This window comes from Barbus barbus (genome assembly GCF_936440315.1).
Source record: "Barbus barbus genome assembly, chromosome: 29".
Lineage (NCBI taxonomy): Eukaryota > Metazoa > Chordata > Actinopteri > Cypriniformes > Cyprinidae > Barbus > Barbus barbus.
This window is the reverse complement of record NC_136757.1, coordinates 1,651,054-1,663,553: the sequence shown is the minus strand read 5'-3', so window position 1 is coordinate 1,663,553 and position 12,500 is coordinate 1,651,054. Positions and strand designations below refer to the sequence as shown.

The window sequence follows — 12,500 nt, the reverse complement described above, 5'->3', positions numbered from 1 at the left end:
TGTAGTCTGTCTATAGTCTGTCTGTAATCTGTCTGTAGTCTGTCTATAGTCTGTCTGTAATCTGTCTATAGTCTGTCTGTCTATAGTCTGTCTGTAATCTGTCTGTCTGTCTGTCTGTAGTCTGTCTGTCTATAGTCTGTCTGTCTGTCTGTAGTCTGTCTGTCTATAGTCTGTCTGTAATCTGTCTGTCTGTCTGTAGTCTGTCTGTCTGTCTGTAGTCTGTCTGTCTATAGTCTGTCTGTAGTCTGTCTGTCAATAGTCTGTCTGTCTGTCTCTCTGTAGTCTGTCTGTCTGTCTGTCTGTCTGTAGTCTGTCTGTAGTCTGTAATCTGTCTGTAGTCTGTCTGTCTGTAATCTGTCTGTAGTCTGTCTATAGTCTGTCTGTCTGTAATCTGTCTATAGTCTGTCTGTCTGTAATCTGTCTATAGTCTGTCTGTCTGTCTATAGTCTGTCTGTCTGTCTGTCTATAGTCTGTCTGTCTGTCTATAGTCTGTCTGTCTGTCTGTCTATAGTCTGTCTGTCTGTCTGTCTATAGTCTGTCTGTCTATAGTCTGTCTGTCTGTCTGTAGTCTGTCTGTCTGTCTGTCTATAGTCTGTCTGTCTGTCTGCCTATAATCTGTCTGTCTGTCTGTCTGCCTATAGTCTGACCGCCTGCCTATAGTCTGACCGCCTGCCTATAGTCTGACCGTCTGACCGTCTGACCGCCCGCCCGCCCACCTGCCTGTCTGCATATCTGTCTATCTATCTGTCTGTTTGTCTATCTATCTATCTATCTATCTATCTATCTATCTATCTATCTATCTATCTATCTATCTATCTATCTATTTAATTCAATTCAATATTGCTTTATTGGCATGACTGTAAAAAATACAATATTGCCAAAGCTTGAAATATAATAACAATGAAAATATCAAAATAACAGAATTAAAACATGATAACAATATAAACTTAAATAAACATTTTAACAAATAAGAACTTGTGTGAACATTTCATACCACAGTGTTTAACATATAAACACACGAGGGTCACTGTGGTAGACAGTAGGGAAACACACTGAGGTCAGACATAATACATACATTACACACGTTCACCTGCTGTCTCTCAGACTGTAGCACACACACACGCACATGTTCACCTGCTGTCTCTCAGGCTGTGGCACGTCCACACGTATCTCGCAGCCAGTGCTGCTGTCTGTCCCTCTCCTAGTATTATCTTTATTTGTTCCTCTTCAGTCATGGCTGTAAAGTTCTTTATGATGTTTGTGAATTTGTTGATGTATATGTCTCTGATTGATTTAAATTGGTAACAGTGAAGTAGGAAGTGTGTCTCTGTCTCGATCTCTCCTGTCTCACAGTAAACACACACTCTTTGCTCTCTGGGTAACCAGCTCTTTCTGTGTCTGCCGGTCTCGATGGCTAGTCTGTGCTCACTGAGCCTGTATCTATCTATCCGTCCATCCGTCTCTGTCAATCATCTATCTATCTATCTATCTATCTATCTATCTATCTGACTCTATCCATCCATCCATCATCCATCTATACATCTCTCCATCCGTCTGTCTGTCCGTCCGTCCATCCATCCATCTATCTATACATCTCTCCGTCCATCCGTCCGTCCATCCATCCATCTATCTATACATCTCTCCGTCCGTCCGTCCATCCATCCATCCATCCATCTATCTATACATCTCTCCGTCCGTCCGTCCGTCCATCCATCCATCCATCTATCTATCTATACATCTCTGTCCATCCGTCCGTCTATCTATACATCTCTCCGTCCGTCCGTCCATTCATCCATCTATCTATACATCTCTCCGTCCGTCCGTCCATTCATCCATCTATCTATACATCTCTCCGTCCGTCCGTCCATCTATCTATACATCTCTCCGTCCGTCCATCCATCTATCTATACATCTCTCCGTCCGTCCGTCCATTCATCCATCCATCTATACATCTCTCCGTCCGTCCGTCCATCCATCCATCTATCTATACATCTCTCCGTCCGTCCGTCCATCCATCCATCCATCCATCCATCCATCCATCCATCTATCTATACATCTCTCCGTCCGTCCGTCCATCCATCCATCCATCCATCCATCCATCCATCCATCCATCTATCTATACATCTCTCCGTCCATCCGTCCATCCATCCATCCATCCATCTATCTATACATCTCTCCGTCCGTCCGTCCATCCATCCATCCATCCATCCATCTATCTATACATCTCTCCGTCCATCCGTCCATCCATCCATCCATCCATCTATCTATACATCTCTCTGTCCGTCCTTCCGTCCATCGATCGTGTTGGGGAGTTACTCGTTGTAACGGAGTTCGTCACAAAATAAATGTAACTATACAATGTTACAGTTACTGAGAAAAAATTACAGTTAGTAACACTTAGTACAGTCTACTTATGAAAATGTTAACAATTACAAAGGGGTTACATCTGAATATTTTCACACACAAACAGACTTCTTTCCCAAATTGCATCGGCTGCTCTAAAATATGAGACACCAATGTTTCAGAAGTTTAGCTATGCAAAGATTTAATTTCAAAAACAGTATCAGCTATTAAACTCTATCTTGTTATTTTTAATCTGTATATAACCTCAGGACGATCTCAAAGTAAAAAGCGGTGCTAAAGTCTGATTTTGTGGTGGCTGTGCTTTAATATTAAATTATTATAATCTTAATTCAAGTAAAGGATTTTGAGAGTCTAACTTTGAGTAATTAAAGTAATGTAATGTAACCAGTTACATTGTTTTAATAAAGTAATGTAACACTAATAAAATAGTAACACTACTTAATACATTTTAAATAGGGTAACTTAAAAAAAAATATATATATATATATAGCCTATAATTTTTTTATGAAATATTGCAAGAAAGAAAGAAAGAAAATGTCTTAACACTGAATCTAAATAAAATAAAACTTGATATCTGGTTAAACTGGATTGATGTGTTCAGGCTTAAACATTTCTATTTCAATTTCTTCTGTTTGAATTACTCATTTTCAAACTGTATTGTCTACAAATACTTTGTCATTTATCTGAAAACTAGGTGCATGGATTGCACTTCAAAATTACTGTATTAATGTATGTGTGTTATTATCAGAAAATAATAACTGAAATGGTGCACACCAAAGTTTTGATGCATACACTTACAAAGTATGAAAAGCAGAGCTAGATTTTTTGATACTTGCTCCCATATCCGTAACATCCTCAGCATGTCATGATGGAAAAGTTGGGAGTAGAATGAATAAAAACATACTTGGTTTAGAATATATTTTTTATTTGGAAAGAATATGTGTCCTTTAACGCTGAGAAGCATTTCTATTCAACTACACCGTTCTTGCAGATTCAGGACTCGGAGGGGTTTCATTTGGCAAAACCCATCGAAGTCAATGGCACTATAACTAAAGAATGATTAAATGCTGAAATACTCACCAACTGAACACCACACTGGGACGTGTGTATCTTTTTAGATTTGACATGGAAGATGATATTTTGGATTTATAAAACGTACATCAAAAACGTCATTAAAAAAATGTTTTATCCTCATGCTTATAAAAACATGAAATAACGGGAAAGGTCCTAAACATATATTGGAAACCTTTAATTCACTAGTAAACCATATATTATGTAAATTTACTGTATACAATCGGCTTCTTTGTTTCCAGATCGGTCTGTTTTGACAATACTGATGTGCTGGGCATTCGCCCTCTCCCAAAACATAAATTAACAACAATAAATTAAAGTCTCTGCACTTCCCATTAGCATCGCCGCTATAAATACAACAGTATCTAGAGTTGTTTAAAACAAACAGAAAGTAGTGCTGTCAAATGATTAATCACGATTGATCGCATGCAAAATAAAAGTTTTTGTTTACATAATATATATGTGTACTGTGTATATTTATAATGTATATATATAAATGCACACACATACAGTATATATTTATATTCATATAATTTATATTATATATAAATATTTAATGTATAAACATTTTTCTTAAGCATATACATGCATGTGTGTGTATTCATACATATATAAATGAAGATTTCATTTGCAAAAACAACTCAGTTTTTAACCATTTTCAAAATCTTTTTTCATGGTGCATTCAGAATTAGCTTGGAATATTAATTGGAATATTATTTATTCTAATTAATCTCAATCAAACTGCAGTCGGGTTATTTTATTAGGTAAAAAATAACTAACAAATACAGCTAACTAACAATCAAAACATGAAAAAAAAAAAAGATTTTTGAAAATAAAAAATAAAAAAACGGGGTTATCTGTTTTTAAAAATAAACTCTTCAAATATACACAGTACACACATGTAAACAAACTCTTTTATTTTGGATGCGATTAATCGTTTGACAGCACGAACAGAAAGTTTTAAAAAGAAAAAAACAATAGTTCTCTCATAATAATGGCAAGCTACCCTGCGGTGCCAAAATAATCCCGAAAACATAGAAGAGTCCCATGAGCAGGTTGAGCTTGGCAGTCTTTTGAGGGATCTTAGCGTAGCACTGGCGGCGGAACTGCCTCTCCAGAGGGAAGGCCATGGGCAGCGTGAGCAGCGGCAGAGCCATGCTGATGGTGTAGCGCGTGGCTAGGATGCAGAAGAGCAGGTAGGGCACGAACAGCAGCAGGTTGTAGATGACGTAGGAGAGCGTGGGCCCCACCAGGATGGCCAGGGTGACGATGCCCGCCTGCTTGTCCGAGTCCATGTCTCGCGTGTTGTTGCTGTGCAGGATGGCCTCGGTGTTGAGCGCCAGCGGCACGGCGTACACCAGCGGCAGCACCGACAGGTAACCCACCTGCACGGCGTGAGCGAACATGACCGCCAGGGGACCGAAGGTGATGAGGATGACCACGTCCCCCAGAGCCACGTACTTCAGTCCGATGCCTGCGGTTAAAGCGCAAGAACACGTCAAGAAATAACGCATTAAACTGACAATAAAGCAGACTTTGACTTTTGAAATGCCTGGAAATTAGGTGCATTAGGATTAAAGACATCAATAACACAAAACCAGCAGAACCTCAATTCAGACCGGGCAATATACAGTCAAACCAAAATGTATTCAGACACTTTCAACATTTCTCACATTATCAGTTTATTTACTATGGCTTAGAAAATGGTAATAAAAAAATGACAGGAACTCAAGAGTTAAACTGCGTCAGAACAAATCAGATAGCTTTGATAGAAAGGTATGTAATGAATGGGTTGAATAGCTGTCAGCTGTTAAATTTAAGAACACAATTAGATAAAACCACTTTAGCTCAACCAATCACCAAGCAATGCTTCATTTAGTTCAGTCTGTGGTGGAAAAAGGTCACACTGGCAATTAAAGAAAAACATGCTCAGGTCAAAGTGTCTGAATCTTTTTTGCTCCCAAATTTTTAACAAATTTTACTGGTAGTCCACTTTATGACAAATTTACGAGTGTAATGCGTCACAGTTTGCTTTATTTTGCTATCCTCACTTACAGAAATTAACTATAGTGTCCTGCATCCACTTAAAAAATATCAAATTATATGTGGTCTGAATAATTTTTGGTTTGGACAATATGAAGTATATTTATAGTTAAGCATTTGATATGTGACAGGCTTTAAACAATCCTCTAGCAGTTGTTGCCAGATCCATCCAATAAGCTTTAAACAAGCAGTAATAAAGTAAACATGGTAATGACAGGCAACATTTACCCACTTATATTTCACTTACAGCTGAAATGAATTGAACGACTCTGTTTGCTGGGCTCCACTTAAGACAATTGTGTTCATGATTAGTGTAGATCCCAAGACATTTGTAATTCTTCAAACGCTCCACATTTATCTGCTTCACTACATTTATCTATGTTTGTCGTTAGCACAAGCAGACCAATTTTAGATTAAAATGCTACTGTCTTCAACGTATGTAATTTTCCCTGCAAGGTTATGCAGAACTATACAAGTTTCATATTCACAATCCCCATTTAGACGCATTTACACAGGCTGGTTAATGCGGCTCAGAGCTGACATGAATGCATTTACACTGCTATACTGAAAAACTAAACGATTTATAAAGAATTTTATTTTTATTATTAAAATTATATTTTTAAACATGAGCCAAAAGTCCCTTTCCAAGACCACAAGTGTGTGTAGAGCTTTTGATTTTCTGCTGGAACACTTGGAAAAGCTTTTTTTATTATTTTTATTTTTATAGATCTTTATTTACACATTTTGATTTTCAATACATTGCACTTTAAAATCATAGTAGTCCCTAAGTAACAGACAACACGTTTTAATTGAGATGCTTGAAAAAAAGCAGATGCAAATATTTTACAAAATACTCATTTGTGTCCCTAAAATTGTTTTCCTACCAAACGATAGGCTGTGTAATATCTAATTAATTTAAATTTACACTCGATTTTATTTGGAATCATGCCATTTCAGGGGACATGAACTCAATGATAAGACACAATTAGCCTCTCTATTAGAGATGGTGTGGATTTAGTGTGCGGTACAAGCACTGAGCTTTGCAGTTTATCAGATCTGGGACAGTCTTGCATATTTTATGAAATATATATTTTGTAAAGTGCATGATCACTGCTGTAGTGTACAGGTACATCATACAATTAGAATATCGTGAAAAAGTTCATTTTTTCTTGTAACATTTCAAAAAGTTAAACTTTCATATATTTTAGATTCATTGCATGTAAAGTAAAACATTTCAAAAGTTTGTTTTAATTTTGATGATTAGAGCTTACAGCTCATGAAAGTCCAAAATCCAGTATCTCAAAATATTAGAATATTTACATTTGAGTTTCAATTAATGACCATCCCTACAGTATAAATTCAGAGTATCTCTTGTTCTTTGAAACCACAATAATGGGGAACACTGCTGACTTGGCAATGATCCAGAAGATGAACATTGACGTCCTCCACAAAGAGAGTAAGTCACAGAGGGTCATTACTGAAAGCTGTGGCTGTTTACAGAGTGCTGTATCAAAGCATATTAAATGCAAAGTTGACTGGAAGGAAGAATTTGGGTAGGAAAAGGTGCACAAGCAACAGGGATGACCGCAAGCTTGAGAATACTGTCAAGCAAAGCTGATTCAAACACTTGTGAGAGCTTCACAAGGAGTGGACTGAAGCTGGAGTCAGTGCATCAAGAGTCACCATGCTCGGACGTCTTCAGGAAAAGGGCTACCAAGCCACTTCTGAACCAGAGACAACGTCAGAAGCGTCTTACCTGGGCTGTGGAGAAAAAGAACTGGACTGTTGCTCAGTGCTCCAAAGTCCTCTTTTCAGATGAAAGTAAATTTTGCATTTCATTTGGAAATCAAGGTCCCAGAGTCTGGAGGAAGAGTGGAGAGGCACAGAATCCATGTTGCTTGAAGTCCAGTGTGAAGTTTCCACAGTCAGAGATGATTTGGGCTGCCATGTCATCTGCTGGTGTTGGTCCACTGTGTTTTCTGAAGTCCACAGTCAACGCAGCCATCTACCAGGAAATTTTAGAGCACTTCAAGCTTCCTTCTGCTGACAAGCATTATGGAGATGCTGATTTCATTTTCCAGCAGGACTTGGCACCTGCCCACACTGCCAAAGGTACCAAAAGCTGGTTCAGTGACCGTGGTGTTACTGTGCTTGATTGGTCAGCAAACTCTCCTGACCTGAACCCCAAAGAGAATCTATGAGGTATTGTCAAGAGGAAGATAAGAGACACCAGACCCAACAACGCAGATGAGCTGAAGGCCGCTATCAAAGCAACTTGGGCTTCCATTACACCTGAGCAGTGCCACAGACTGATCACCTCCATGCCACGCCACATTGATGCAGTAATTAAAGCAAAAGGAAGCCCAACCAAGTATTGAGTTCATAGAAATGAACATACTTTTCAGAAGCCTGACATTTCGGTTTAAAATATCCTTTTTTTTATTGATCTTGTGTAATATTCTAATTTTCTGAGACACTGAATTTTGGGTTTTCATTATCTATAAGCCATAATCATCAAAATTTCAAGAAATAAAGGCTTGAAATATTTCACTCTGTGTAATGAATCTATATAATATATGGGTCTCACTTTCTGAAATGAGTGACAAAAAATATTGACCTTTTTCACAATATTCTATTTTTTTGAGATGTACCTGTACACACACTTTGAACTGGACAGGAGCAGGAAGATAGATTCACATATGAATCACAATTCTATTTCATCCCTAACACCCAACATGTTTCTTAATTTTATATCAACAAACTAAATTAATGTGACTATATTGCCCAGCCCTATGAGACAGCATTTTAGTGCCACATTAAAAAAATAAATGAAATTCTAAAATTATGAGAATAAAGTCAAAATGTTTTGAGAATAAAGTAGAAATTATGAGAATTAAATAGTAGAGATTAAAGCTATAATATTTTGAGAGTATAGCCTATATTGCACATGCAAATGGCCCGGAGTGGGAGCACCGCGAGGAAGTTGCCAGGCCCCCGAAATATATACATATACATACACATACACATACACACACATATATATTAGCAGAAATCATACAGTGTGTCATGTACTTGTAGGGACAGTTTGCTTGGAAATAATATTTCACTACGCTTACATTCATTATTTGTGGTGCGCCAGCCACCCAATAACAGCAATAAGCTTTGTGCTTTTGGTACTTTTAATATAAAACAAAGTCTTAGCTTTCAAAATCTGTCAGTTTTGAGGCAATATTTAAACAATAATGTGTTTTTCAAGCTCTTGAATGTGGTGTGACAGATCTATATTCATGTGAATCAATTCATTAAATTATGCCGTTTTCTTTTTGAAAATTCCACCACCTACTCCGCAAAAATGTCTGTGGCGTCCAACCTTTCATCCCTCACATGTATTTAATTAAAAACAACAATAAAACGTTCAAGGGTTGGGGTGGGCTCCAACTTACTGTTGTCTTTTCTGAGATATATAACGTTTAGTGACTATTCATGAGCGGTTTTATTCATGGTATCATACAGTAAATGATGGGAAATAATGTTTCACTTCTTCAAATCGATTCATCATTTGTAGCGTGCCAGACACCCAGAAATTGCAATAATTTTTGTGCTTCCCTGTTTTTAATATAACACAGCCCAGCTTACAAATTCTCCGTTTTCTCATTAAACACAAATGATAAATTATAGCATGAAATAAACGTGAAGGAACATCAGAAGGCATGGGGAAAAAACAGTATAGCCTAATTTAATGAAACACGTCTCAATCGTGAAGATGATCGATTCACATGCTGCTTAAACTAATGTGGCGTGACCGATTGCTGTGTTCGCCTCAAAACGCCGAGACGTTGGGATTTCTCCCAGTGCTCCCAATTGCATGCACAATACAGGCTATACTCTCAAAGTATAATAACTTGGCAACACTTTATTCTGATAGTCCACTTTAGACATTCTACTAACAGTAAGTAAGTTTGCAACTACATGTCAACTAGCAGTCATTAGAGTATTAGTAGACGGTCTGCTTAATATCTGCTAACACTTTATACTGATGGATCCTCTACATAACGACTATAAGAAGCTTTACAAGTATGTGTCAACTTATTCTACTAACCCTAAACCTCTGAGAGATAGTAGACATGTAGCTGCAAATTAATGAGAATTAGTTGACATGTAGTTGCTAAGTTAATTATAGTTGATTTCTAAAGTGGACTATGAAAATAACTTTAATGTTGTAAATGCTACGACTTAAAGGGTTAGTTTACCCAAAAATGTAAGTTCTGTCATTAATTACTCCCCCTCATGTCGTTCCAAACTCTTAAGACCTCCATTCATCTTTGTAACACAAATGAACATATTTTTGATGAAATCAGAGAGCTCTCTGCCCCTCCATAGACCGCAAGGATACTAACACCATCAAGGCTCAGAAACGTAGCAAGGACATCGTTAAAGTAATCAACGTAATCAGCGCAGTTTACGTTCAGCGTGTGCGTGTTCTACTAAACATAAACAATGCTGATTACGTTCTGGGATACTCTCCAAAATGGTGGAAGATGGTGTTTTATAAATGGTTTTATCTCGTATTGTTTTATCTCATTTGTTGTTGAATAAATTGTTATTATTGTTTTCTATGCGCACAAAAAAAAGTTCAAGTATCTTGTAGCTTCGTAATGTTATGGTTGAACCGCTGATGTCACGTGGATTATTTTAACGACGTCCTTGCTATGTTTCTGAGCCTTGATGGTGTTAGCATCCTTGCGGTCTATGGAGGGTCAGAGAGCACTCAGATTTCATCAAAAAATATATTAATTTGTGTTGCAAAGATGAACAAAGGTCTTACGGGTTTGGAACAACATGACGGTGAGTAATGACAGATTTTTCATTTTTGGGTGGACTATCCCTCTCGTAACTGACTTCATTCTCAAAATATTATGACTTTAATCTTTATTATTTTAACATGGCACTAAAACGCTATTGTACTAACCTCAACGAATGCATGAAAACCAATCAGCGTATTCACCTCCAGTGTATAAAAAAGAGCTTGACAGTCCTCCGAAATAAATGAGAGCTAGATGCTCTAGTTTGAGGGTGGACAGGAAGTAGAGCAGAGTGGCACAGAGACATCCTGCCGAGTACAGCGCCGCTCCGAACATCACCACGTCCTGCGGCTTCAGGATCTGATCCACCAAAGTCCTGTCGTCGCTCTTCTTATGATCGATTCCCTTCGAGAAGTCATAGTAGGTGTTCACTAGGTTCCCCGCCCCGTGGACCACCAAAACAGCCACGGCACACACCAGGAGGATGAGCAGGTCCACCGAGCCCTCCAGCTTATAGGCCAGAGCGCTACCCAGAGCCACGGGGGTGAGGGAGGCGCTGAAGCTCCACGGCCTCAGGGCCAACACGTACGCCGCGCATTTGCCCTGAACGTCCAGCGCCATCCAGGCCACGCGGGACAGACGACTGCCGTGCCTCCGCTCCACTCCCGGCGGCTTCGTCCCATTCAGTCCGTTAGAGCCAGAGAGCAAGCCGGTCTCTCCGCCGGTCTGCTTTAGGCTGGAGGCCATCGTTAGCTCAATCCACGAGCGCTTCAGAGAGATCAGAGGACGCAGCTGTCCAATCACACACACACAAAAACATCATGAGAACAGCAAACAACGACACCAGCAGCAGAAGAGCTAAAGCCATTTCCAGGCTTCAAAGAAGCAAAGTCATCATACTTGCATAAACTTCTATCTGTGTCCCTGCAGCACAAAAGCAGTCATGAGTAGCACAGGTATATTTGTAGCAATAGCCAACAATACATTGTATGGATCAAAATTATACATTTCTCTTTTATGACAAAAATCATTAGGATATTAAATAAAGATCATGGTTTTGAGATTATGACACGTGTCGCTCTGTCTCTATAAAAGGAATTAAAATAAATCACAAAAAAAAGTAAAAAAAAATGTATTTAATTTATTTCAAATGAATTAAAACAGTTAAGAATAGAAAATGATTGTACATAAAACACAGTGCAGTTGGGACGCAGCACAGTGCTCATTCAATGAATGCACAGCTAAACAGATGAGTTTTGAGTCTAGATTTAAATGTGGCTAATGTTTAGCACATCTGGGGCCGTATGTATAAAGCCGCTCAGAGTAAAAATTTAGTCTTAATTGTGTCAAAATTCTAAGAATGATGTAATTTTACTTTTATTCCTAGACTTAAGAATAAGAGTGATTCATAAGTTTGTAAGTGTAAAGACTAGGTCTCAGCTCCGAAATTATTTAAAGGAGACATATTATGCCCCTTTTACAATGTAATATAAGTCTCAGGTGCCCCCAGAATGTGTCTGTGAAGTTTCAGCTCAAAATACCCCACAGATCATTTATTATATCATTTTGAAAACACCTGTTTCGAGTGGAAGCAGAAACACGCTGTTTTGAGTGCCTATCTCTTTAAATGCAAATGAGCTGCTGCTCCCCGCCCCCTTTTCTAGAATATAGCTTCGTATATATACAGCTCGTAGCTGCTAAAAACATCTGTTTTGGTTCTAATTATCATGTTTATCGTGCTGAAATCATACGTTTTAAACCATATTGATTGTAACTTCTGATATAGGGTTTTCCGAGCACACACATCTGAAGCACACGTACAGAAAGCAGCTGTCACGCAGCATGTGAATACTAAACTAAGTTCTCATTCACACACAAGTTTCCTTTAAAAACACACGAGTTACAAAAGCAGACGGTTATGTCTGTGAAGGTAAACAGCTGGGAAAGTAATCACATGTTTATATTAGATCTATGTGGCAGCAGCAATATACAGTAAATAAATCAATAAATCCACTGCTGTCTTGTCTCCTCTGAGGCTGGGATTCTAAAGTGTGTTCTGTTCTCGTCTGTGCAGCCAAAGGCAGAACAGTTAGCATGTTTTGCTCAAACCTTTGCACCGTTGTTGCTTGCAAAATCAAAATGATGGTGCAGCGGGTGGAAACGTACAGATTAAGGGGCAGTAATATTATAATGAGATCCTTTTGCAACGTCACAAGGGGA

At 38.4% G+C, this 12,500-nt stretch overlaps 1 protein-coding gene across 2 annotated transcripts in view; it reads right to left on the bottom strand.

Moving 5' to 3' along the window:
* Positions 1 to 3,270: 3,270 nt before the first annotated feature.
* LOC306848979 (ubiA prenyltransferase domain-containing protein 1-like) overlaps positions 3,271 to 12,500 on the bottom strand; it is a 14,498-nt gene continuing 5,268 nt past the window's right edge. Inside the window, exons 2-4 of one of the 2 annotated variants that reach the window (XR_013782294.1) lie at positions 10,484 to 11,072; positions 4,335 to 4,909; positions 3,271 to 3,902 (exon numbers count right to left, since the gene is read on the bottom strand). Coding sequence is in view for 1 of the 2 variants with exons in the window: in XM_079383780.1 (XP_079239906.1) it covers positions 4,422 to 4,909; positions 10,484 to 11,027 (1,032 nt within the window). In the remaining variant the exon portion in view is untranslated. Of the gene's footprint in view, positions 3,903 to 4,179; positions 4,910 to 10,483; positions 11,073 to 12,500 lie in introns of those variants that run through there. The other variant, XM_079383780.1, reaches the window with a different exon arrangement.